We start from the raw sequence: 27,963 nt of genomic DNA on the forward strand, positions 1-27,963 counted from the left end.
TAGTTAATTAAGAGTAATTAATCTATCTTTGCAGTGCCCAGCACTCAAATGGGAAACAAACAGGTACCTATTTATCATTTTCTCTGACCAGCTTTATACTTGATCCAGTTAAAGATTGTTCATTAAATCTGTGGATGTAATTCAAAGTCAGAGTTTAAACTACCAAGCTCCAGGATTTACTAAATTTTAGTCAACAAGGGCTTATACTGAACAAGTTCTAAAACTGAGCTCCTTACATCTGTTTTATCTCAGTGCACTCTGCCGTGCTGGCAATGTTTCAAAATTTCATTGAGCTTAAAACATAATTAACTATATAATTTCCTCCACACACACACTTAACTTGAAATGTAATTCCCCTTAAGACTAGGGACATATAAATTCTAGAATTCTGATCTCTAGAACCCAAATTTGCTCTTTCTGTGTTTGAACTAATCAACTTGGAAATGCAGATTTAATTCTAAACAGTCTGTTGTTATTGCAGAGTAATTTCAGACTGTATATCTGAATCTGGAGATATCCAAACTCGGTAAAACAGTGCATCCAAGTTCTGATGTGCACATAGATGCCAGTTTAGTTAGCATGTGTTTGGCTAGAAAGAGTTTAGTCATTCATACTGAGACTGTCCTCCACATCTGTGAGACAAAATGAGATCTACAAGTCTGGATTTACCTGGGGAGCTGGAGTGATCATGGCCACCTTGCTCTAACATTGCTGTTTAAATCAGGCCTCTGTCAGCATCTGATAGTCTCCTTAAATCTATGTGTGGATATAAAACCATGGACACATCTTATATCCTCGAGAGGAAGATGAATCTTCCTAAAATGTGCTTCTTACAATTATGTTTTATGATCCTATTATCTTATGAGTGGTACAGTACATAAGCTCAGCACCTTTGAAAATGGCATAATATATACTATCGACAGATGACATGAAACAACAGATTTGTCAGCACAGATTTGTAAGGAGTGTGGGCTGAAACGTAAAAGATGGCTCTGTCAGTAGGCTAAATGGTTCATTCTCCAAAACAGGAATCCCAATTTAAGAGCTGTTATATAATGGTTGACTGGCACTGGAAGATCATTTGAGACATAATTATCCAGGAATGATTTTGATCTTAGTAGTCAATTCAGCTTTAGCAACCTAGAGATTATTTTCATACAATTGCCTTCTGTGAGTTGTATGGATTTTTTGAAAACAAGCAACTGGATTCCCCTTGGTTTAATTTTTGATGTCCTCTAAATGCCTTTGCCATCGCTCCAAGTCTTGTACAGCTGAAAATGGCAGTTTCTCTAGGATGTGGGGTGAGTTAGCCTGGGAATTGTACTGTTTTACCCATGAAACACAGTTCACAGTACCGGTCTGAGTGTGAGCCAGCCGGCAGCTAATGCCAGTGTCACTGCCATTGCTGCTGTCTTGTACACCTTCCCTTCTCAAAGGTGTGCTTTTCCTGTTCAGAGAGGTTATGTCTACCTGAAATGGGCCAATTTTATTTCTGGATGATGTGTATTTCTTCACTTCCAGCTTTAAGAAGTCCACTTATCTGTTGGTGCAAAGCCCTTATCACCAAGGTACTATGCATATTTATGCAAGGTTTTGCTCTTGTAGCAATGTCTGAGGTCTCTGTTCAGGAACTGTTATCCCATTGCTCTAAGCGTGATTCAATAATGAAGCCTCAGATTGCAGCAAAGGAAGTCCTAGTAGGTTTAGGAAGTGGGAGTGGTGTAGCACTGGAATAGTGGCCCACATGTGGTAAGGCCGTGTATGGTGATACACTCATGGTAAAGTAAGAACAGTGGTTTCAAAACAAAAAGCACTTCCTTGGTGCTAACGTACATGGCATAGACACAAAGTAATGCTAAATCAGTTCTGACATAGTCTGTTGGAAATCCCCCCTCAGAGGCTCTCTGCAATATGCTTTAGATCATGCCCTTTGAGTAATACCCAAATGTTAGCATTGGGCATGATGGGTGCAACTCTGTACCAGAAGAAGCTGGCATGTTGTTTGTAGCCAGAGAAAAATGCTGTTCAATACACAGGATGAAAAACTCTCTTCCCATTCTCAGTTTGTTATCTTAACTTATGGACTGCTACATGCGCAATTGGGTGTTTATCCTTGGCAAATGTGAAGTTTAATGTTGGATGCATTTTGCAGTCTTATGCTAAACCACAAGGTGGCACTGGAAGATTGTAATAATCCAGCGTAATTAACACCCCCCCCCCGTGCCCCCCCACCATCCTTTATAAATCTTTGACAGAGACAGTATGATTTTTCACATTAAATGATGTAAACCAAAGGAATTGGTTACTTCTCTTTCATCTGATTTTTGGCTTTACTTTCCAATAATTTTTAGCAAAGTTTTCTCAAGAGTAAAATGGAAATGCATCTGAGTGCAGTACAGCTATTGCATCAGCACAGCAAAGTAACTCAACAAATCAACATTCCTTTGTTTTTAAATATATATTCATTAATACTGGTGATCCTGACAGCTGTCTTTTTGCAGCCAAGTATTGATACCTCAGCAACAGCTGCATGCAAAAGCAAGAATTTCATTTCTTCTGTAATTTCTTTGATATGTTGCCTGAAGCCTTCTCTCCCCTTGTAAAGCAAAGACAAAAGTCTATTTCAGCCTTTCATCAAAGGTGAAAGTTCTTCTGAGATTTGTCCATTTCTAATAAAGATTTCAGAATGTTCAGGTCCAAAATATCTCATTTTGTTTTCATAGCAGATGTAGGCTTGGCTAGGCAAAAACTATTATTGTGTTGTTATTACAAGGTAAAATTTGACACATTTTCATGCAAGAGGTATCCAAACATGAACTTTCACAAAGGCTTAACTCTACCTCATTTGCAGAAAGTCTCAAAACTTTCATTTTTCTGAGGAAGAATAGACTGCTAGACCAAGTTTAAGGGTCTAAAACATGAAAGGCAGAAATTTCTGAGTTATTCCCCAATATATCTTCTTGCCTTACAAAACCAACTATACTAAGCTATGTCATTTTGAAAGGTAAACTATCACCCTCACTCACGTTCTGCCACCCAAATCATCATAGTAGGTAGATTACAAGCTACCCGCAAAGAAAAAACAATCTGAAAGGGTTTAGAGCTGCACATATCTCTTTGAAAACTCACCCAGGAGCCCACTTCATCTCAGCTACAGCCACTGGCAACAGTATTTGGCATGATGAGTCCTGTGTCTGAGCTCAGGTCTCGGGCTGCTCAAAGTGAGATAATTTGCCCCTTTATCAGCTGCCTCCATAAAAAAGAATAAGGTTTCTTTTTGACATAGCAGTTCCAGTCATTCACCACCTTTACTTCCCTTGATGTCAACAGATCTGTGAGGTTGTTTATTGCAGTGCATAGAAGCCGTAGCTCCAGTCCAGGTTCCCATGGATAAGCGAGCTTGGAGCAGAAAACCCAGCACTGCTCTGGGCCCTGCCTGTTGGCCATGCTGTAATGTTCTTGGCACAAAACTCAAGGGAGGGAGTAGTGTGAGGAAGGAGCTGCCCTCAGAGCCTTTGGAGATGTTGACAGCCTGGCATCCTGCCCTTCTGCAGCAACTGCTCCATAAAGTAACAGGTAAATTCTGTCTTCAGGACGGTCAACCTGGCACTGCTTGAGCATACACAACTGCTGCAGTGTGACTGAGAAAAAATGAGAGAGGGAAAGACACTAGGAGATCTTCCTTCAGTGGCTGTAATGCTGTGTCAGGGAGTTGACTCCTGCTTAAGGCACATGTGATATAGAGCCAGGATGTCCTATCCTGACAGGCTTCTGGGGAGAAGTTTTGCCTTTTCCTCCTTTTCTGTGTGGAGCTGACTTCTGTCCTGGATGCTCAGAATTTGTACAAAGCACTTTTTGGCCAAGCCTTGAAGAGTGATGTGCTCCCAGGAGCCCAAGAGCCTTTGCTTTCATGGTGCCATCAGCTGTGATTGTCCCTCCTTCCTCTGGCCCTGCAAGAAGTCCAAAAACCCTTCAGGGTCTTCCCCACTTTATTCCTCTCAGAAAGTGAAGACAATCGGCCTCAAAGACTGTCTCCCAGATCAATTTCTTCTTTAAGACAATTTAACTCCCTCATATTTTAGCTCTTTTGCATAACGCCTTTCCAGCTAATATTATATGTGTTGGGTTACTGTGCAATTAAAAAAACACACAGAGGAGATTTTAATAAAACTTTTGTTATCAAGTTTTACGATTTCAACAAGTGTTGCTGTCAGCTAATAATCCCTAGAGTGGCCATCATGAAGTATTCCAATAATTGGATTTTAATTTAAAAAATCACTTAGTCTTACAGTATTTTTGAAATCTAACTATGTCTTTAGGAAAATCACCCAGGTTGTGGTATTTTCTGGACAACATTACTCTTTGCTCAGTACAGACACCTTCCATTACTTTATTTTTTTTTCTTTCTTTTTTTTTTTTTTTTTTCGTTTCTCTTCTTATGGGTATTATTAAAACTCTTCTATTTCCTGTGTTGCCAAGATCTAATGGATGAAATAAATGTGAATGCAAATACAAATCTCTATTATACACATTATGTTAGAAAAGAAGCTCCCTATGCAAAGAAGATTAGAAAGCTTTTTTACTTATTGCATTCATGATTCATGAGATTTTTTTTTTCCCTTGGATTTAAAGGCATTATTAATGAGCCAGTCCTGTAGATAAACTTGGCTGTAAATTTTATTCATATAGGCAATAATTTATGTCTCACCTTATCTCAAGTATTTTGGAAAAAATCCTGAGTATGTGTGCGCACACAGAGTGTCACCTGGAATAAGTCCAGTGAAGCCTGTAGGCTTGCTCACATTTATATCACAGAAGCATCGAGTGATCCAGGCATTACTGTTAGTACATTACCTTTTAGTCATCTTTGATACTGAATGCCACAGCTCACTCCACCGTTGTGTGATTCCTCATGACATAATGACAGGAGAAATAATTAAAAACATCATGAATTCAAGACCCTTCCCTTGTAGTACCTGGAGTATTCCTGTATTTTTCCATATGGAATACAGAGTAACACCACTTCACGGTATGTCTTTGACTGTAAGTAGGCAGAAATCAATGCAATAAAAATAAGAGTCTCACAGAGATATTTTTATATTTAGATATATGAATAGTACATACAGTCATATTCTGACCTTGAAAGAATGGAAATAAGATGTGACAAGGGATTCTGTTTGTAGTATTTATACTAACAGTAAAAATACTCTGTTTGTACACGAAGATTTCCTTGAAACAAAACTAAATCTATTTAATATGTGAAAAGGGGAAGGAATAAAAAGAAAAGGTCTGATGAATTAGCGGTTGGCAATATGAAGAACATTTCAGTAAGATTATTTACATGAATGATATGAGGCATCTGGCCTGTACTGTATAGTACAAATATAGAAAAGCTGTGGAGGCCATAATCTGTCACTGTAGTGCATATGCAACTCCACTTGAATTCAATAGTACTTCAACATGCATATTGATGAGATGATATTTGCTCATAGCACAGGCAGATTTTTTTGTTTGAAGACAGCCATTGTTAACAATTTAATATATCCTTTAAAGAGATGGGACAAAACTTCTATTGACTTCACCAAAATTCCTGACCCAGGCATTGATTGTAGCAATGAAACACAGAGAAAAAAAAAAAAAGTCTAGTACAGAGCAGACTGAAAAATGGTGGTTAAGCTGCATTGGCTTTTCACTTCCTAAGTCTTGCTTCAGCCCTTAGTACCCTGGCCCACCTTTGGTTTCTCTTATTTACTTTTTTTTTTTTTTACCTTTTTTTTTTTTTTTTTCATCTCCCAAGCAGTATTTCCAAAATAGACACTTATGCTCTATGGATTGTATTGCAGAGGATTCAGATCTATTTGTCAGTTTTACTTCATACATAACTGCCCATGTGCAGGGAGGTTAGTTACATTGCACAGTAAATTTAGCTCACTTATTTGATATTTATCATTAGAGCACTGTATCTTCTTCTAGTGCCTCAAGCAATTAAACCACGTGCCCATCTTCTTTTGGAACCCCTAGCAATTATTAATCACTTGCCATTGTCTTTGGATTTTCTGCCTGTGACCCTTTTAGTTCTGCAAGCCAGGAAGCTTTCTTCGCAATAACAGGGAAGCTACCTAAAGGTCAGAATATATTTCAAAGCTTTAAAAATAGCCCAATTGCATTTTAAAGTCTAATTGGACTTTTCAAAAGTCCATTAGTAAGCCCAGAATTTGTGATTCTTTAAAGCCCCACCAGCTCACACTACCTTGCTGGGGACCTTGTTGCTAAGATTACATACAGTATCCAAATGGTTGAAATTAAAATTAACTTTAAAAAATCTAATATTTCACTTAAGCTGCTCTGCTAATATTACAGAATCAGATAAAAGTCAAATGACTATGTTGAAAAATCCTAAATGTCAGATAAGTAGTGCATTTCCTTTGAAAATGTTCACAGCTGGAATACGTTGTAGCCTGCTTTTTTATATTTTATTTTATATATTTTTTTTCTTTGGTAAAAAAGATCAATCCAGGCTTCCATACGATCCTTTCTCCTGTCTTCTGGATTCACAATAGAGAGAAGCAGTCCAAATGGAGCATCAGTTTTCTCAGTGCCTTTGGCTGAGGAGGTCAGCCAAAGTATGAAGAAGTTTTCACTAAAGCCTTGGATCAGCCCCTACACAATTGAAAATAGGTTCCTCCCCCTTAAGACCTTTACCTCAAGAGCCTTCTGATGCCTCAGGTAGGTAGCATGCAGACCAGACTGTTCATAGATCTCGCTGAATTCACGGGAGGAGGAGATTTCAGTGGGCTGAAGTCAAGAGTGACCATTCTCGTGATGCCAATGGAGTCCAACATTCCTCTGCAGTTCTCCCCTAAATGAGACACAAGGATCTGGGTCAGAAAGACAGGGAAGATGTTTGGTTTGCCCAGCTGGAGGAAGAATTCTTCTCCAAGGACTACTTCCTTGTCACCTCCACTATGAAGACATTAACGATCAAACCTTGCTGAGGCCGAATCAAGTTATACAGGCCCTAGAGTGGATTGTTCCTTCTCGAACAAGCATTGGCCTCCTCAGGAATGTGACCTATGGAAATCAGTCAGACATTGCATTTGCTCTTCCTGCTCCATATCAACCCTGCAATCTCCTATCTGAGGTAAGAGCAAGCATGCTGGGTCTAAATATGTATCTCAGTGGCTTCTTGCAAAGATCCATAGCCTAGGTCATCAGTAGGCTCCACGCAGCTTGTGGCAAGTTTGTTCTGTGCTAAGAAAGTAACATTTATCTTTCTATCTATAGATTGATTAATAAATGCAGACAAAGCCCCTCACTTATGGGGAATAAGAGTGGAAAAGACAGAAAGGAGGCAGCTGGCAGGAGGGATAAGTCAGCTGTGATTTTTGATTTGTTACCCGTTGGAAACAAGAAGTCCCTAGGCAGCTTCAGCCTGCATGGTATTGCAGAGGCTGTCTGGAGGGGCAGGATGACAGTATGATTCCTCGCAGGCTGCATGCTCCTGTTCAAAGCCGTGACGTGAGCGTCCCACATGTCTAACAGAGGGATGGTGCTGGGGACATATGGAGGTGTCCATCTTCCAGGTGTTTGGAGCAGCGATGGCCATGGGGGAAGATATGGTGCCGCCCTTCCAAGGAATATTCATTACCTTCCTCCTCCTTTTCCTGCTCCCCTCTTATTACAGCATCCCAGACTCAGACCCCCGACTTAATACAGTATTTTACAGATTGGTATTGAAGCCTCAGATTGCAAATGTTAATTACAAGGACATGCTCTGAGAGCAGCAAGGATTTGGCAGGACAAGTGAAGTCCTTCCTCTCTCTCTCTCTCTTTCTCTCTCTCTCTCTCTCGTTTCCTGCTCTGTACAGCACTCTGGCTTGCTTCTTGGCTCCCCTTTGGGAGGTGATAAATCTGAGCTTTGCTGTCGAGGCCGGGGATCTGGTAAGGCAACCCTGTGCTGTTGGTATCCTCCCCTTCACCCTGTCCCAATGTCACAGTGGTAACGGTACGGTTTGGGGAGGATGGAAGAGGGCAGGAGAAGAAACCCCAGGACTTGTAAAGAAGAAGGCAAACAAGGTCGATGAGACCTTTCTCTTTGCATGACAGCTGGCGGGATTAGGCACGGCACGGGGCAGGGCCAAGCTTCCCCAGCCTCCCTCCGCGGGGCCGTCCAGCTACAGGTTCCTGCCGGCGGGGAGAAGCATCCCTCCATCCCTCCTTCCCTCCCTGCCATCCCGCAGCTCGGCTCCGCAGCCCCGGCCGGCTCTGCTCCGGGCTGGCGGTGCACGGGACGCCTCCCCCCAGGGAGGCGGAAAAACTGAAATGAAAGAGAGAGGGGGAAAAAAGCGAGGCTCCGGCCGGCTCCTTCCCGGCGCTGGGCAGGGCGAGCAGCCCGGCGGGGCAGGCAGGGCGGGCGGCGCGGGGCGGCTCTCGCCGCTCGGGGAGGGCTCTGATTCATCACCCCGCTCGGAGGAGAGGATGGGACGCCGTTGAAGTCCCCTTTCTCCCTCCTCCCTTCCCCTCTCCGCCAGGCAAGCCCCCCCCTCTCCTCCCCCCTCCGCCGCTCTTTCTCTCTCCCCAAGCAGTGAGGCTCGGACGGCGCTCGGCTCCGGCGCTTTATTCCGAGATGCTCGGCCAAGGTCTTTGCAGATAGATTTTATCTGAAGTTAAAGAGCAGGCGCTCGCCGCTCCCTCGCCGATAAGGCATTTTTAATAGAGACAAATCGCCCTGGACGCCCCGGAGCGCCGCTGCCGCCGCTCCTGCCCGCGCCCCCCGCCGAAGGCTAGCGGGCAGCCCGGGCAGCTCCCTCCTCCCGTAAGTGTCCTGCTCGGCTGTGTGCGGAGAAGGGGAGGCGAGGGGGGGACGGACAGCCTGCCAGCCGCCCCGCCACCGCCGGATGCCCAGCGGCCGCGGGACGGCCCGGCGCGGAGCGCGGCCAGGAGATGCGCAGGGGCGGCGGGCTGCGCCGCGCCGCTCGGCCCCTCTAGGCTCGCCCATGGAGCGCCCCGCGGAGCCCCGGCCGCCGTCGGACCCCCCACGCCGTACGTATCCCCGCCGCGGCCCCCCCGCGGCGCCGGGGCTGTCCGCGGGGCGCGGGGGCGGAGAGGGCCGGGGCCGGGGGTCGGGGGTCGGAGCCCGTCGGGGCGCCCCGCGGCGCGGCCCCGGCCCGGGGCGAGCATTTTGGGTGCTTTAGGAGCGGCGGAGGGGAGGGAGGTGGGCTTGCGGGGGGTGCGGGGGGGCGAGGAGCCTGCCCGGGGGTCCCGGCTTGAAGCCGCCGGAGCCCCGGCGCCGCACCCCCGACCCCTCTCCTCCGCGCTCCGGCGCTGCGGGGCTCCGCGGCGGGCGGCTGCCGCCCGGTGCCCGGCGAGGGCGCGCAGGGAGGCGGGCGGGAGGGCGGCGGGGCTGGCGGTGGCACCCCCGGGCCGTCCCAGCCCACCCCCGGGGCTCCCCAGCCCGGCAAAAGGAGCGAGAGCCCGGTAGCGCTGCCCACAGGGCGCTCCGCAGCCAGCCTGGATCGCGCGACCACTTTACTCTGCCGCCGGATTAACTCGATTTTAATCGTTTTTTGTTCCCCCCCACCCCCATCCACACACCCCATCTCCTCCTTCTCTCCCGCCCCCCCTTTCCTACGCACCTCTCTTCCCCCCTTGTCTCAAGCCTAACCTTGTCTTGTGGTCATGGGGTCTATAATTTCATTTTTGTCTAGGCTGGTGAGAGCTCCGCTCGTTCTGTAAAGTGGATGTCAGGTGGATCTATGTTCTGGAAGGAACAAAGAGGCAGCGAAGGCAGCGCGGGGGAAGTTTGAGCGGCGAGGATGCAGGCTGTCTACTGGTACGCGGTCCTTCTGCTGCAGCCCACCCTCTACTTGGTGAGTGCCCCCCGGTGCCGGGGGGAGCGCGGCGGGGAAGGGGGCAGCAGCCCGGCGGAGAACGAGCAAACTCACGGCAACTGCCGCCGCCTTCCGGGCAGCCCGGGGCCGGTAAGAGGGTACAGGGGGGGCAACCCCGCAACTTCTGCTCCCCTAGGGGACAGCGGGCTCGGGGGGCTCCCCGGTGCCACCTCCCGGACCGGGCCCCCCGGTGCCAGTGCGGGCACGGCAACGCCTCCGGCGGGGCTCCCTGGCAGGCTCCGGAGCGGAGGCAACTTCTTACGCCTGCCCTCGGCCGGGGGTGACAGCCCCCCGAGAGCCCCCCAGCAGCCCTCCAGCACCGTGCCCATCCTGGATGCGAAGCCCGGGCACGCAGCGCGCAGCGAGGAGCGGAGCTGCGTGGGTTTTCCGTGTGCGGTCCCATTGGTTCTGTGGCGAATCTCCCCTGAGATTAGCCGGGGGAACGCGAGCAAACAGCGGCGCTGTCTCCTTTCGCTCCCACTTTCTCCCCCCTTAAAAACCTCCAGGAGCAACCCCCGGCGGGCTGCCCCTTCCCAGCCCTGCCTGATGCGCCATTCATCAGCCGAGCGCTCTGCGGAGCATCCTCCCCGCGGCGGAGGGCAAGGAAGGAGCCCTTTTTCCAGGAGCCACAAGCACCCCGCCACCCGCTCCGGGGATGCTCCGGCTGCGGCTGCGGGGCTGGCGGGGGCGGGGGGCGGCGCTGCCCGCTCCGCTCCTCTCCGCGACCCCCTGCGCTGCCGCGTCCGGGCCGCCTGGGGGCGCTGCGGGCCGCCGATCCCAGCCGGGGGTGGGGGGGACCGACGGGGGGCTGGGGAGAGGGGGGCAGACCCGGCCGCCTGCGCGCTCCTCCCGCGGCCGCGCAGAGCCCAGCGCAGGGGGTCGCGGCCGGCCCGAACCCTCCCTCGGTATCCCCCTCCCCCCCCCCCCCACCCCCAAATTCCCTTCCCTTCCAGCCCCGGCGGTTTTACAGGCGGGGGTGGGGGTATGGGGGGAGAAAAGTGCGCGGCGAATAATCTATCAAAAAGCCGGAGCGAGATCGATACATCGTGTTAAATTTTAAATGTGTTTGCTGGCAGTTAAACTGCTCCCGACTCATTACAACAACAGTGCTGGATTTATTCTAATGCGCCGCAGTCTGAACAACAAGCGCATTAATTCTCCTTTAATTGTAAACTGGGAGCATTTGAAAACCATTCAGTGTGCAAATTATGCTGATTCAATTACCGTTTAGTTACAGACTTCATTACCTGAATGCTTTTTTTTTTTTTTTTTTTTTTTTTGTGTGTGTGTGTGTGTGTTCCGAGTGTTTGGCGTTAGAGTAAAGGAGACGATTTTTTTTTTCAGTTTCCCTCGAAACAATGCGAATATGGTTAAAAAAAAAAAAAAAAAGGGAATAAAAGGCAGGCTAGGGGGAGGGGATGCGCTCTTCGGCTCGGCTGCGTCTTCTGCCAAATCGCTCGAGGGGGATCCAAAGGATTTCCCTGCCCAGCCCAAGACTTCCTAAGTCGCTGCTCGCACGTTTACGCCAGCCTCCCTCTCCCCATGCTCTGCATTTAGGGAGTGAATCCGAAAGTTTGCGCGACGATAAACTGCTTATCAGCCGGGGAGCACGAAGTTTTGTTAGGCTTTAGGCAGCGAGGTGCAGCCCCCGGTGCCGCTCCGCCTGAGCATCACTCGGGCAGCGCCAAGCAGGAGTTGGATTTTCTGTACCCAGCCTGTTAGGAAGGGGAAATGAAATGACAACACCAACAGCTTCCCACTGAGTTTGTTAAAGGATCCTCCTTGAGGGAGGTTGATAACACAGAGGGAAAACATGTTTCCCCTCCGCCTTAGCCAGGCGCTGTGCAGAGAAAGTGAACAGCCGCAGCCAGGCTGGGCTGCCTTCAAGTTCCTCATTCGCCGGCTTCTGATTCCTCTCCACCCAGCAAACCGCTGCTCTTTTTTTTTTTTTTCCTTCCACCATTAAACCTTTTCCTAATGAAACCTTGGAGGAAAAAAAAAAAAAAAAAAAAAAAAAAAGTGCTTCTGCTTTTCTCCCCCTTTTTAATAGAGCCATATGCCACTCAGCCTTATTGCCTGAAATTTATAGAGGTCATGGCCGATCCAAACGAGTGAGAGTTTTGCTGGGGTAGAGCTGGCTCGCCCTATTATGTTTATTGATAAGAACATTAGCTAGACATCCAAGACATGCGTGTTCTCCTTGTTTTGAGCTGTGCAGCGTATTGCAAATGCTGTATTTGACTTACTCTCGAAGTGCATTTCTTTTGGCCTAAACGAATAACTTTGTATTTATTTGGTAGAATTAGGAGCCAACCTTTACAGGTATTTTGTTTCTTCAGATTTAAAGAGCAGCAGAAATTGTTCAAAATGCCGTGCTCGGTCGTATTTACCTCGAACCTCCCCTTCTTTTCTTTCAGGAACATCTTACTCTTATTCTAACGAATAATGTTTTCTTAACTAACAGCGCTGTGTCGAGCTCAAAATTGTCATTAGGAAAGGGCGTAGATATTAAGAAAGAAAAAGCCACACAGAGATTGTAGACTTTGTATTTTATTTTTAAGGTTTCAGTTCTGCCTGTTTATAAGGACACCGGGGTTTTACACCATTCCCTTAATTGAAACCTTCCCGTTTAATTCCTGCCTAGTTGCCGGTGAATCTCCAGCCCGACACCACAGGACAATAAAACGCCAGGCACTTTCTTTTCATTTCTTTCTTCATTATTACTATTATTATTTTTTTCCCGGGTAGAAGCAACATGCTGCAGAAGCGCCTGCGAATCGCACGACAAAGCTGCTGGCAAAAGCGGCACGGACCCTGACTACTTATTTCTCGGGGAGCCAGCTCAAGATCGGGCAAAAGGCCGGGGCAGATAAGATAAGGGCAGGCAGACAAGGGGGCCCGCTGGGCGGGCGGCGGGCTGGTGGCCGCAGCCCTGGCCCCGTTCTGCCCCCGGCAAGCCCCCGCCGGGCGGCAGCAGGATTTGTCCCCGGCGTGCCCGCGGGCTCTGCCCCCGCCTGCTCCGGGGGGAACTTCGCGCACGGTGCAAGCAAGGTGTAACTTGTTTTGCGGGGCTCACCCTGCTTTAAAGGGGCTAGAGCTCACCGTCTGGGTGAACCTAAAACCAACCCGAGTTTTGCGCTGCGTGCTGCTAGGGCAAACATCCCCCTCCCCGGCTTGCCGTGCTCTTCCAGCACAGAGTTTCTTCACCGGCGGGTTTGGAAATTAGGCTGTACACCAGCATTGACTGGCAGGGATTTTTTCCTCCGTGCAGCGTTTAAGCGGAGCAGGAGCAAATCGCGGGGGATTTCTCCCCCCACCCCGACAAGGGCTGCGAGGTAGTTCCGCGGGGGCGCAGCTCTGCGTGGCGCTTTGTCAGCCAACTGCGGGACACTCCGGCACCTTGGCTTACAGGACAATGGCAAAGGGTCTTGGAAACAGCCTGCTGACCTCCTCCCCGAGCCGGGCTGGGGTTTTAAGGTCTGCTCCTCGCCGTTTGGAGGCCTCCTGACAGCCGAGCGAAGCGCTCCCGCAGAAATGTCCTGAATGATAGTGGTTTAAAATCGCGTGCATCAGCGGTGGCACACCTGATGCGGTGTTTGCTGAGGGGGCAAACAGGGGGTTAGTGGCTCCAGAGTTTGTGTACATTTAATTTCGCTCCGTGTTGCACTGTTTGCGGCCATTTCACCCCGGTTAATGAAAGCTATGGAGAACGTGAAGAGCTATCACGTGCCGGCGAAGATAAGTTGATTTTTTTTTTTTTTCCTTTTTAAAGACAGTTGCTGATTGTGTCCTACTTTGATGTGGGAGGAAAGAAACCTCTATAGGCAGCGAAGATAAAAGAAAACAAAAAACAAAAGAGAGGGAAGGCATTGTCCTGTCATAATCACCACCCACAGTGTTTTCTCAGAGGTATTTGGTGCTGAAAGCATTCGTGTTTTTTTTTATTATTATTTTTTTTTAATCCAGATAAGCAATTTCTTGCATTTATTTATTTATTTATTTATTTATTTTTAATTTTCACGTCCAAGGCGGGGAGAGGGGGAGAGCGCTTGGCAGAGAGGGAGAGAAGTGGCAGGGTTTTTTCTGCTAGAGACTTTACGCAGTCTTGAGATGATCTGCTCCCCCTCTGTAAAGGAGTTTGAGACCCTTTCGCGGTGGTGTAGAGGAAATTGTTACCCTTTCGGAAGATGAAGCACAGGATTAATAAAGGGACTCGAATCACTTGGAACTGGTGAAAAAAACTTATCTGTGCTCTATTTTTCTGTTAAGCGGAAGATAGCTCATTCTTTTGCGGGCTTTCTTCCTTTGTAACTATCAAGGACCTTGCTAGGAGTTTCTGAAGGGGGTTTCCCGCATTGATACATATATATATTTTCTGGTGCTTAGTACGTACTATTTTCACTTCTTAAATCTCTGAAGAAAGCCTCTTGGAATAGATTTCACTTTTTAGGAAGGCACCTAAGCACAGTCCAATATCCCTTTCCCTGTCACAAATTCCATGTCGGTACCTAGAGGTATCCATTTTAAGCTCTTTAATATTTCTCTGCATCCGTAAACCGCCATTTTAATTAACAAAAAGCCAATTTCCCAGTCGTCTTGGAAAGTGCGATGAAGCAGGTTAAGAAACCAATTGCTCGGAATAGCCAGCACTTGGAGAAAATGAATGTGTGAGCCATCCTTCCCTCCTTAGCATTGGCTTCTGTTCCCCGATTGGGCTTGGTGAAGTTATGCTGTGATTTATCAGATAGTTTAACTCCCAACTCGCTCTTCTTGTAAGTCAGCATTAAACCACCTCCTGGGTGCTTTGTAAATACAGCTTTAGCATTTTTTCATGCAGCAGATTGACATGTTGACGATTCTGCTTTAAGGAATGTGACAATAAAGTGGAAAACCAAAGGCTGGCAAGCACTTCATCAAGGATAAAAAGGTTCTGCTGTAAGGATGTCACTCAATTTATTGTGAAAGTCGAATGAATTACGTTTAATGAAAGTGCTCCCCAGATGAATATTACCAGCAATTTCCTGAGTTGGCTCTGTCAGATTGATATGAGGAAATGCCAACCCATATCAAAAAAGATCTCCAATCTCAATTACTATGCAAGCTTTCGAAGAGCTCTTTTTTATTGATATGATATATATTGGCGGGTTCTCAATGCAGTGGAAACTGCTCTCTGTTCAACAGGACAGCACTTTAACTAGTTTATTGTTTAACCCCACGTTTTTCTGGCTGTTGTTTAAACCTCTGAGGGTGCCCTTCCTTTGGAGGGGAAACGGCCTCTCATCCTCTCTGCCTTTCTGTGACCTAAAGAGGCCGAAGTTGTGTGTCTGGCAGAGAGCAGGGGCGATGCTCATTTCAGGAAGTTTGTTCAGCCTGGATGGACAAAGCCGAAGGTCAAGGGAAATAACTCGGCTGAGACAATGGTGTTGGGTCCCCTCATTTTCAGTGTATTTCCAGGCAATAATCCAGAGCACGGCAATATTTGTTATGACTAGATATCCCAATATTCCCGCCCTTTCTTCCTCATTCCTCTAGGGCTTCTTTGGGCTAATTAGAAATTCACTAAGCCCGCAAAGAGAGAGAGAGAGACTCTTATGTCGCCTCATCTACATAAGAATTGATTTTTGTGAGAGGCTTTTCTCTTCTATTTTAACTACTATGACACTGGTCGCTGCTCCGTAATACAGTTTCTTTTCCCAGAATCCGTCTTGCTGGACTTGTTTGTGATTAAAGGAGGGATTCAGTCAGCTTTCTGCTACCACTTCCCACCTCTCTTTCGATTTTTAAATTGAAGTGGAGAGAGAGAAAGGGACGGTTTTGAAGGACGATCGGGAGGTGCTCGGTACTCTGCAGGAGGCTGAGGACAAGAGCACTTTTGCACGTGGAGCTGCGCTGCCTGCACACAACATGAAAGAGGAAGCAGAAAGAGCTTGTGCTCATCCCGGTCGGGTTAGTGCGTGTTCCCATTTCTCTGTTCGTTCCTGGATCCGCGTCCAAAACTTTCTTCAGAGCACGAGTAGCCCACGTGGTTGTTAGTATTTCTTTTTCTTCTCCCTTCTGTCGGAATATTTTTTGAGCCGGGGAAAGCTAGCGCAAGACCCGCGAGGAGAGCAGACCAGTGCTTACAGACGGACTGGGGCAAGGCTGACACTGCGGTGCCCCGCTCCGCGACTGCCTCGCCTCGCCCAGCCGCCCCCCGGCCCCGATCACCGGCCCGGCCCGGCCGTGCAGCGCCTCGGAGAGCTCCGGGGCGGCGGCGCCAGCACCACGGACAGCGCCCGGAGCCGCCCCTCCACATGCTCTGCCCGGCCGGGCCCTCGGTGACTGCTCTACACGGACCAAACTCCACTTCCACCGATCAAACTCCTCTTTTTCACGGACACCTTGTCCCGGACTAGTCAATATTTCGGGTCAGTACCGAGTGAGTTCTTACCCAAAACTTGCTCCGGACTTGGGGTTTGGCTGCCTTCATTGGCTTTCCTGGAGGAAGAAGTAGATGGGCTGCCAAGCAGATGGATATATTAGCTGTTGCTGTGGTCTGGATTTCTTTTAGTGGTGAAGCAGCCTCTTAGCTTTCTGTGGATATACTGGCCAGAGGGGCAATACATGAGTGGGGAGGGAAGCAGGCATGGGGTCTTGGATTTAATTATCTAAGGTCCCCAGCAGGATGCCTCTGGGGATCAGGAAGGTTGCTCTGGCATGTTTGGGTTTGTCTTGTACCATCCGAGGGCCACTGTATCCTCTCCTTTCTGGGAGAGATCAGGAACATCTGAGAGCATCAGAGTCAAAATGGACTGTGGGACGCAACTAACACTGAGGCATGAGAGCAAGGAATGATTGATTAATAAATTAATAGTGACAGTTCCCATCTCCTGTGTTATAGTGGGAGAGAGTCATATGTAGTCAAATGTTGATGTCGTTCTGAGGGTGGTGGTGCTCTGGGACACCTGTGAGGGCAGACAGATCTGGCTCACTCCATTTGCTTGTGGCCTCACAGACAGAGCTTAGGGTATCTCCCAGCTCCCTCCTTGCTTTCAAGAGGAGATAATCCTCAAGTAAGATCCTCCACCCCTGTAAATCCCCACTTGCTGTTGACAGAGCTATCCTCTAGAGGTCTGCTGCCTGAAAAGCACTTGTCGGTGAAACACCAACCATTGACACGGAAGGTATAAGTGGATGAGTGATGGAGAGCCCTTCAATAACGGAATGTGATGGGAATTGACTGGGCTGAGAGAAAAAACAACCTACAATCTCCACCAACCCTGCAGACAAAACCATAGGCCATTTATTCCTGATCCATATTTTCTCATGAATATCAGTAGTGATTGTGGTGCTTTTGCTAGATGTGAACATTTTCCAGTCCCTTTTGATTACAACATGTCCCCATGCATGGTGCCTGGAAACTGCATTGTCTGCTTCAGAGATATTGCTTTTATCTTCCAAATGCCATCCTCATTAATGTCAGCGTCTTGCAGTCCAGCTAGTGACAAATGTCTCAGCGACGTTCATCTGCTTTTCACACTGCATTCATCTCTCTAGGTGGCCCGTCTCTTTCTCTCCAAGGGGCAGTTTAGTAGTATTTTCTTTCTTGCCCCTTTGTCTGCTGTAAAATGATTTGTCTGCTGGTTGGTCTCTGTCCTGTCTGTTCACGTGTTGGTTTTGCCAGTGTCCTCTAGGGTATCACTTCTTCTGTTAGCTGTTTTGTCACTTAGACGACAGGTTGACCAGTGCATGGGAAGATTACCTGCTCTTTCCACATCTTCAGATGGCTTAAAGGGGAGAAATATAAGGCTTTTTTTTTCTGGGTGACTACCAAATGATAACAATACCAGTGCCCTATTTTTCTTAAATCTCACAGACTCATTTATTGCAAACATATCTAAGGAATGAAGAGCCTGGCTGTTTCTTTTTACATGCATCCCAGTTGTTTATCTTTGTGTGCTTATTTGATCAGTCTGCTTTTTGCTGTGCTTTTGAGAAACTTATAAGTAAAATATAATATACTTTTTCTTTGTACATTTCCTTAAATTTTGATTGCTGGGACAAGATCTATAGGATCATCAGACTTCTTTTAGCAGCAGAGCTGACAGCGAAAATAATATTAGCAAAGAAGTGATCTAGTAGCCTCCATTCTTGGAACCACCTGTAATTAAAATCTGATATTCATATGTATATATAATTTATGTAATTTATTTAGGAAGAGAAATAAACAGATACTTAAAATCTAAGCAATTTAGCCTCTTTGGTTGAATACCAGAAGATGTTACTTGCCTTCCTAGTTAAAACGCCTGATGCTTTGATCCAGAAATCACTGAACACAGTGGTGATTTCTGACAATTCCAGTAGTTTTAGATCTGGCCCCATGAGTATAGGGATTCTCCCACCCACTGCATACCTATGTCAGAAATAACATAAATAACATTAGAAATATTTAGTGACTGTCATGTCTTATGGGAACTCACCTCCCCACAACACGAGCCTCGTATTACATGGGAAATAATTTTCTGCTGTAACAGTATTTTCTGTATTTATCTTAGAGATGCATGGATGAGCCACAGGATAAAAATAAAGGAGGGGGGTGGAGGAGGGAACAAACAAAAACAAAGCAACACACTAGCAACATGCTGAGAACACTTGAACACTTGAGAAACAAAGGCTACTATAGAGCTGATTGTATGGCTTTATCCTTCAGTATTATACAGGATAACATTCCTATGTAAATCAATGGTTTACTAGTGTGAGGACTACGGATTCTGTACTGTACTTTCTATGACTGAGGATTGCTTGTCATTATTTAGATGTCTCTTCAAATTTAAAGTGTCATTGGCAGCTCTTCAAAAATTCTAACTAATGGAATTTCTGTTATGGATAGTTCAGACCACCTGTACCAGAGTATTTATCAGAACACTCATTTTTATAAGCCATTCTTGATTGAACTTTTGAAAAATAATTCTTCTTGCTAAGCTGTTTTGTCAAGAAATGTTATTGTAGGCCTTCAGGTATATAAAACTACTTATGAAAAAGCAGTCCATTAATTTTATATATTTACAATCTAATCCATAGCATTTGAGACCTTTCAAAAGAAGTCATGGACTTAAAACAAGAAGAATATTAAAGCCATGCCCTCACAGTTGTTGCACAGTCAATTGCAATATTGTAAAATATTGGTCTGTTTAAAATCAGGATGTTACTCTGCAATTCAACTCTAATTTAGAGTAACTTCTGTTGGCACTTACTGCAGCTACTCTGTATTGCATACACAGTGTTTTCTTAATATTTGCATTGGGAATGCTTTTGCACATTGAGAATATATACTTCTTTAAAGTAATACTGCTAGGTAAAACAGCAATAATATTGTAGCTTTATGGATGGCAATTGCTCAGTGCACAGATCTTTAAAGAGTGGGGAAATAAGCAGGAGTACAAATATAGAAATGTGACATAAAAATGTGCATAATAAATAGTACATCAAAACCTTCAGTATTAAAAAAGACGAGTTCTGTTCTGCTGCCTGAATTTGTGATACATATTACCTTTACAAGATCCACACTTTTATTTTCCTACTTATTTCTTTTCTCTGCTGCCACAAATAATCCCATTTTCTTCATTGGCTTGCTTGTAGGAGTTGGTAGAGTGGTACAATCTGCAAATAGAAATGCAAGCGTAACACTACCTACCAATATCTGAATTATAAAAATCTGGGATTTTGCACAAATCTGGGGTTCCTTGCACAAAGAATATCTTTATGAAGCCACTTCACTGTGTGATTATTTGGAGTGAGTAAGGAACAACATTATCTAGCCTTTGATAAAAAAGTGCTGTGTATGAATCACCTATTGTATTTTCAGCTTCTTTGTAGTGAATCAAATGGTGGTATCCTTCTCTTGCTGTGTACCTGGTTCCTCTGTGAGCAGCTCTGCTGCCTCAACTAACACTAGTCACTGGAATAACATGCTGTTCTACAGAATTGTAAAGGTATCAGAATGTAGCTTGTGCCTGTATCTTTAATGCACATAATATTTGCTACCTAGGAGCAGTGTGTGAGTCTTGGAAAAGTTATTGGGTGGGTAGGTTAACAGATTGTAATGATATGGTTCAGTCTTTCTGTGAATATGGAAACGTGTGACTAAGTAGATTAGAGGAGGTACGACTGCTTCTCTTATTCTGCCCAATTTATGGAATGTTCTGAAATTGTGGGGTCACACCAGACACTGTAGGGTAGATGCCAGTGGTTTGTGACTATGTTTTAGAAGCAAAACACATGCTTAACTGAAAACAGGAGAATCGCTCACACATGTTTCAGTGTTTTAATGAATGGGGAACATAAGAAAGTGAATGCAGTATGGATTTTGCATTTCTGCTTTTAGGTTATAAAATTTTCTTTTGCCATGATAGAAAAGATCATGAATCAATGTCTTTGTGAATCTTACAGAGTAATAATTTTGCTGAGAACTTGCTGAATTTATGTTTAGGCTACTAAGGATCTATAACAGAACTGTGCTTACAAACAAGCATTACGCTACCTTATCCTAAACATATCCTCTTTATTATATTTTCACAATAATTATTGGATAATAAGTAATTTGATAATAACAATTATCCAATTGTTATTGAACAATATATTTTTTCTGCTTAATTCTGAAATTTGAAACCATGAGCTGTGACTGATTCTGACTGTTAATTCAACTTCTGTATAAATAGTCTGCAAAACATCGTTATCTTTGAAATGAAACCCTAGGCTTTTCAAATACATTCTTTATTTATATATATTTTTTTTGATGAATGTATTTTTGGAGTGTTCAAACACCAACACTTACTGTTTTCTAAAATTACAAAGGTATGCAAATGGTGACTATCTGAGGAAGTCATGTGTGACCTGTATGGAGTATTCTATCTGTGATCTAGATTTGAAGTCTAACTGCTATTGATGTATATATATTTTTTGCAGACCACTGCAGACTTTTTCCTTTCAGAAAAATATATGTACTTTAATGATGACCATGTAAGGCAATAATAATAATAATAATAATAAAATATATAAAAATTACTTTTTTTTTATTTATTTATTTATTTTCCACAAAAATATTGCATGTTCATTGCTCACACCATTCAGACTCATGAGAACTTAGCCATTGACTTCTATGGTCATAAAATGATATTAGCTTGATTTCCATTTTTATATAGTGCTTGGGAACAATATTTCATTACATTTTATCTTGCTTTGTTTTATGTGCAGTGGCTATTCATAGCTAGCACAGAAGAAAGAAATGAACATTTCTAATAGATGTAGAAGAGCATGTATGTAGAGCTAAGTATGTAAGTATTTCTGATGTGAGATATAAGTATTTCATTAGTGGTATTCATTGTCTTTGGTGTAAGCAAGTTTCCTGTGAAGTCAAAAAGAGCTGAGTGGGTTCTATATTCTTTCATTTCTAACAATGTTTATGCCACTGTGGTGTGCTTTAGTAAATTTACCAAGAAGAATGAGGTCCTGTCTTTGGTCTGCCACGAGACCCCTCCTTTAAATCCAGGTTCTCGTCAGAATGGCTCAGTAGATACAGTACCCCTTCACCTAGAATAATGACTATGTGATTTGTATGTAAACCTTTATGTTTTGTTTTAGCCAAGTGGCACAATATTAGTGATCTATGTCTGGAAAAAAAAGGGGGGGGGGGAAAAGTAAAAATCTGTACTGTCAGCTGTTATGGGTGGATGATTTGCTTTAGCTCAACAGGTGGAGCTGTGACTTCGCTAGCCTGTTGATTCAGGCTAAAATTCATCTAGCTGGACATGTTCCTGACTCATTTTTGCTCATATATTTTTATGTCCCCTAAATTTACACCTGCATTTCAATTGTTCTTGAAAGGTTTTAAACTTCCTAGGCTTTAAAACACTTCAGATAATATCAAGCGTATGTACTCATGTATTTGTCAGGAAAAGTTTTTTGTTCATGGAAATGTGATGGTCCTAAGGGTGCACTATGAAAGTTTAGTTTTGACTCCAACTCTGTACACTGCTGGGGATGTTAGACTGCGACAGTACAGCCACATAGAGCTCTTAGAGTATTCAATGATTGATTTAAGGTTAATCCATGAATTCTAGGAATTTTTAGGAATTTCAGTAAATACAGCTGTGCTCTGCCTTTTTGTTTGCATCTCAAAAGACTTTACAAATATTTTAAATATTTATCTCTTCTGCCTGTTTAGAAAAGGCTAGTTACTGTGGATTTGTGCTAATAAATTATTAAGTAAAATAATAAACTCATTGCTTGTACATCTCATAATACTGGTTTCATAGAGATCTGCTTGCATAATCTGTGGACTATGGTCCATGCTGTCCTTTTTTTAATGTCCTTTTTTTAACTGTAGCTAGCCATGTGGTGGTTGAAGTAAGGCACGAAGGATCCTTCTGTGTTGGAAAACATCTCAGAGAAAAACAAGAGAATAGCTTGACATTTGGAGGGATAATAGCATGAGTATTCAGCTATAGAAGTTCTTGATCTTCAGAACTGTTTAATTCTCCTATATTTTCATTCTCTACATTTTTTTTTCAATGTATATCTGTGTAAATATATATATATTGTTTCCAATGAATGCTTGTATAAGGATTGCTTCTGCATGGACTCATGCATCTCTTGGTAGGTCAGAGTTTCAAACATAATGCTAGATGTTCAGCAGTTGTATCAGAATTGTTCCTGATACTGCACTTACAGTGGCAAAGTCAAGTAGGGAACAAAGACAATGCTTTCTGAAGACTTCAAGTCATGCCATATCCTGTTTAAAATAATAAGAAAAAAATCATTTTGATTAGATGAAATAAACAGCTCCCAAACAAACTCCTGCATAAAATATGCTGAAAACATTCACTGAATACTCATGAATAAAAAAAGCAGAAATCAAAATGGGAGAGGTTATTTTATGAACAGAAATGTAGGGTCAATTAATCAAATAAATTGTGTGCTATTAATGTGGCTAGCTACAGTCAGATTCCAATAAATATGTCCAGTGGGAATGGAAAATTTTCCCAAGTGAAATTACATTGATAAATTTATTCTAATTTCCAATGTCTTTTGAATCTATATTTAGGAAAAAAAAGCTGTCATAAAGACAGCCTAGCAGAAAACAACCTCAACTATCTTTTTAATTGAGATATCTCTCTTTGACAATAGAAATCATTTAGGGGTTATTTAAGGATGTCAAATGTATCACTACTTAAAAGTCCTAGTAGGAATGCCAACAAAAAAGTGACTTCCAGCAGTTAAACTTGAGGTTATGCTTTTTTTCCCCCTGTTTTTGTGACAAGTAAACATGATATGGGAACTACTATTTCTGAAAAACATCACATGGTAAACATCACATGGTTTGATCGGTTTAAGGAATTAAAAAAATACTTAAGGAATGTTTATGATGGCAACGTCTTTTTTTTTTTCTTTTTTTTTTTTTTGCTAGGGGGTTTGTTTGGAACTGTAGAGAATGTGTGTCATTAGCTCTCATAAAGAGGAGCAGGGGGTTCATCTTCAATGAAAGCCTGCTGCTTCTAAAATATGAATCAGTCAACAGAGTTACATAGAAATGAGTACAGTAATCAAATGACAATCCTAGCTCAAATTCTTGCTGAGAATTCAAAATAAAATATTAGAGAAATCAACAGAAATGAAAGAAAGAGTCTTTCTGTCCCAATTGTTGATCTTTTACAGGTTTGGCTCCTTCGATGCCTATATCTGTCTGTCAATTTCTTATAAAACTTGGTCTCTGTTGTATTCTTGGCTATTTAAGAATTGTTTACACAACCTCTAGAATCAATAGTGACCGAGTCAGTGTTACACACAAACCTGAGACAGACTTCAGTCACAGGCTTTGGTCAAGGCTGAATTCTTCATCTAGTTTTTGTTTTTGCTCATGCAGCATTACTGCCATTGAGCACGGTAATGAAACAATGTAAATGTTTGATTAAACTGTCCAATGAAATTACTGTGCAGAAAGCTTCTCTTACCTGCATTTTTTTTTCATTATTGTTTTCTATCAGAGCTTCTACATTTAATTCATTAACTACTTCATATCAACGATGCACTCAAGCTTTGTTTTTTCTTGGCACAGTGATTTCAGTTCATGACACTCTGAATATCACCTCTGGACACTCTCCTATGTGCATATCCTCAATGTACTGTACCTTCTCTGTAGCTGATATGTCAGGCCATGGCTATCTTTGATCATTCTGAGTTAAACTGTCAGCTTCAGTCACACGTCCAAGTATCCCATTAGTCAGCTGTAAGAAGCTAACAACATGCAGCTAAACTCAGCTCCCAGGTAAATGACTGCATCTTGCATTCAGCTTATGGCAGAATTAGTATCAGCTGGGATAGTTAAGACTTCTGTGTTATTTTTGAGCTTAAGTGCACATGTAGCCAAATGTGCTGTAACTTCTTTAGTAATCCTGCTTTTGACTCATATAAGCACACGAAAGCAAAAAATAGTGTTGTACTGGCTATTGAGGTGGGTCTGTAATATGCCTTAGGAAAGGCATGGGAGGGTTATGGAATGCTTCCAGTCTCAATTTCCTTTGTTCTAATCCCCTATTTTCCTCATAAGCCTGCTAACTGAAGCTTCCACTATGGGTTTGGGAGACTCAATTTCATCCTCTGTTTTAGGAAGTGTAAATGTAACATATGTGTTTCTGAGGCAATATCTTTAACCACTGTCTAGTACAATAATATGTCAGATTTTCTTGTTTTCATTTATTCACTTTTTTTTCTGCTTCGTCAAATACACTCAGGGACTCCATTCAGGAAACAGGATCTGCTTGTAGGTGGGTTCTGAAACACTGGTGGTATTAAGTCTTTGTTTCTTGCCCTTTGCCCTTATGCATATGAGTTCATTCATACTAGAATCACTTCAGATCTTCAGAGCCCAGTGCTAGAAAACAGATTTATTTTGTTGTGAAAGAAGTGGTTGAACTAGAAAGTTGAAATTACATTGTCTTGCCTACTCTATCCATGGGCATATTAGTACCAGTAAAACAAGGTGGCTAACTCTAGGAGCAGTGTGTGCCTAGGAAATATCAGAAAGTGTTAATTCCTCACCTTCCTCTGGTGGTTCAGCTTGGCCTACATTGTAGCTTCTGTAAATCATGCTTTCAGAAAACATTGTTCAGTGTTATGTGAGTACCTAATTCCAGGTTAGGGACATGTTAGAGTTCCTGAGACAGAGAAATATGAGCACTTCATTGTGGTGATTATAGGCACCTTCTGGATCTAACTTGAAGATTCTGTGAAAACTGCTAATACTAAGCTTCAGCAGTTATGTACTTTCCTGTTTTTTATCTGTTTGACTTCTTTTATCTTCATAACTACATCTAAGTCCAACTTTTGTTCTTAAACTTTAACAAACCTCTGTAAGTCTGTCATGGCACAGCTAATGACTCCCAGAAAGCTGTTAAATGACTTCAAGATCTCAGGCACATGTTTTTTGTTCTTTTTTTTTTTTTTTCCCTAAAAGCAATACTCAAGGTCAGTTGTTGGTGTATATTGTTAACTTGAAACAAGCTAACAATTTGTCAGGTACTTCCATCCCTCTCTCCCTGCCCTTTTAAAACAAACAAGCAAACAAAAAACAACTTATAATTGGCTTTGTTTAATGATTTGTAGCAAAACTATGTCTATTACTTCCCATAAAAATCTATCTTCTATGTACTACATGTTCCTTCTGTCTAGCCTCCTCCTCAGTGCCTCACTGGCAAGAACCCTCAGTAAAAGGACTTGGGAACAAGGCTCCAGCATCTCATTTCATTGGCACAGGGTACCAGGAATGAGGATTGCAGGGATGTTGTTGCTCTGTGTATCTAATTCTGTGGGCTTGAGAAAAAGCACTATTTTGTGGAGCTGGAACATGTATAGGCTATCCTACACAAATAGCTCTGAGCGTGGAGGCATGTAAAGAATACTAGTGATTTTAGCTCTAAAATCTGTGAAGGCTCTGAAAAATAATAGTTTGGACTTGAGATTTAAAAAAAAAAACAACAAAACCAACAACAACAAACAGACTTTGAATGGGCATTTCAGGAACTGTAAAAATTGTATACCTGACAAAAAGGCCATGCACTACCACATGTCAAAAATTTTCCATGCTTTAAAAAGGCATCATTAGGACTTCTAAAAGAAGAACTGTTTTGTCAAAGCAAGGTATATTTTTCCTGTAATCTTGTTCTCTAAACCATTTTTGTAAAACTTTCCACAAAGACTTAACAAATATTGAGGCAGATACCTTGCAGTGAAAATTTTACTTCAAGTGGTTAAAGTTCAGCAAACTTATAAGCAATTGAAAAAAAAGTCTTATTATGGGAAGTTTCAGGTAAACTTAATCATAACCATTGCCACCAGAAACACCTATAATTTATAGACACATGTACCCTCCTAGACACTCTGTGTGAAAGTATTCTCTAAAATGGTTCTATCCTATAAATACCTTTTGCTTTAAAAAAAAAAAAAAACACAAACAAAACAACAACAACAACAAAAAAACACACACAATATTTTACCTTGGAGAAACTTGAAGTGTTAAATAGAATGGTTGGAAAAATCCAGTTATTATTTATGATTTTTTTATAACAGTGCTGACTGTATAGTGGTTACAGACCAGACTTTTAGTAATATCTTTTTGTCATGAAGTGCTTAGAAAGAGCAAAGGTAATGCTGGGTATGGAATGGAATGGATTTTTTTTTTTTTTTTAATTAAAAGTGGTGGCTAGACACATTTGGTAAACACAGAATGAAAAAAGCTGTTCTTTAAATACTTAAATATGCAGATTGTATCAAATTATATATAGCTTTCATTATTTTCTGAATGTACTGTTCTAGAAGTACAGACATCATAGTGCTGTTGGTTCAGAAGACTATGATTAATTTCTTTTAGAATAAGGTGTTTTCACCCTGCCACCAATGGGTAGACCTTTTTAATCTGTACAACTGAAACATGTAGCTTATTATAGCAGCTCCAAACATAATTAGTGATCAGTCTGCAGAAGCAGTTAAAGGACAAAAGAAGCAGTCTCTTATTTCTTATTTCTCTATTTTAAAATACGGAGTTAACAAAGAGTTTTTTTTCTCAAATGATAAATGAAAATAGATCACCAGTGCTACCAGTTTGGAGTGAAATATACTGGTAGCACAACTGAGAAAGTCTTGCTTCATTTTAGGCTATATGTGACCTTGGGAGAGCTTAGTTATTCCTTGGGACAAAAAAATTTAATGTTTCATTTTGTAGCAGTACCATCTTTCACCTTTATGTGGATTTAAAAATGTAAATAAAATTGCTTTCTGTCAGTGGCATATGTGAAGGTCACAGTCATATTCACCACAAGAATTCAAACTGCCATTTGACCCATCATTGGTTCAGTAGATAACAATGTGTTCTGTTCACTTCCAGTAATCTAATTTTGTAAGCATTTTATAGCTCAATATTTTATGCCTAGTTGCTAAAAAGTAAGAAGTAAACCTTTAAGCACTTTGTGGCAGATTTATTTACAGAATAACTATGTATCAAACACAGAAGTTTTTTAGAATGCCAGAACATCTTGTATTACAGTCTTAGTTGCAAAGTGGAGAGACGGAATACTAGAAAACAGGAGTAATGACTAGCAAAAGAGTTCAAGGGTTCTCTCTTGGCTTTAATTTTAACTTTTATGTGCTTATCTCACACATTTTTATCACAGATCACCCTTGTAACAGATATGGCATAAGTAAGAAAACATGCAAGAGCCACTGTGCCTGCTGCTGGGGTAGGGAATGGATAAAAACAGTTTGAATTTAAATGATACAGTGCTTTTTTTTTTTTTTTTTTTTTTTTTTTTTATCATAAAACCTGGGAATATGTGTGAGGTTTGTTTACCACAAATCAGACTACCCAGGTGCCTGCAGATTTCTCTCTGGGTATCTGGAATGTTTGTTGGCCAGAGCTTCAACAGGCATTAAGTCCGTATGTTTCCCTTGATCTGGCCATATGTGACTGTCCATACCTTCTGCTGTTGTTTCCTCTATTGGCTAGCAGATCTGAAAGCAGTTCTGAAAGCAAAGTTGTCATGCT

The 27,963-nt window shown here is 43.1% G+C and overlaps 1 protein-coding gene across 3 annotated transcripts in view; it reads left to right on the plus strand.

The window, feature by feature from the left end:
• Positions 1 to 7,852: 7,852 nt before the first annotated feature.
• The window catches only part of NXPH1 (neurexophilin 1), a 152,685-nt gene continuing 132,574 nt past the window's right edge, over positions 7,853 to 27,963 (plus strand). The window contains exons 1-2 of one of the 3 annotated variants that reach the window (XM_068674039.1): positions 7,853 to 7,941; positions 9,708 to 9,869. In XM_068674039.1, the coding sequence (XP_068530140.1) occupies positions 9,816 to 9,869 (54 nt within the window). In that variant the 5' untranslated portion in view covers positions 7,853 to 7,941; positions 9,708 to 9,815. Of the gene's footprint in view, positions 7,942 to 8,036; positions 9,043 to 9,707; positions 9,870 to 27,963 lie in introns of those variants that run through there. The other 2 variants (XM_068674037.1, XM_068674036.1) reach the window with 2 other exon arrangements.

Source organism: Anas acuta, chromosome 2 (genome assembly GCF_963932015.1).
Source record: "Anas acuta chromosome 2, bAnaAcu1.1, whole genome shotgun sequence".
NCBI classification, from domain to species: Eukaryota; Metazoa; Chordata; class Aves; order Anseriformes; family Anatidae; genus Anas; species Anas acuta.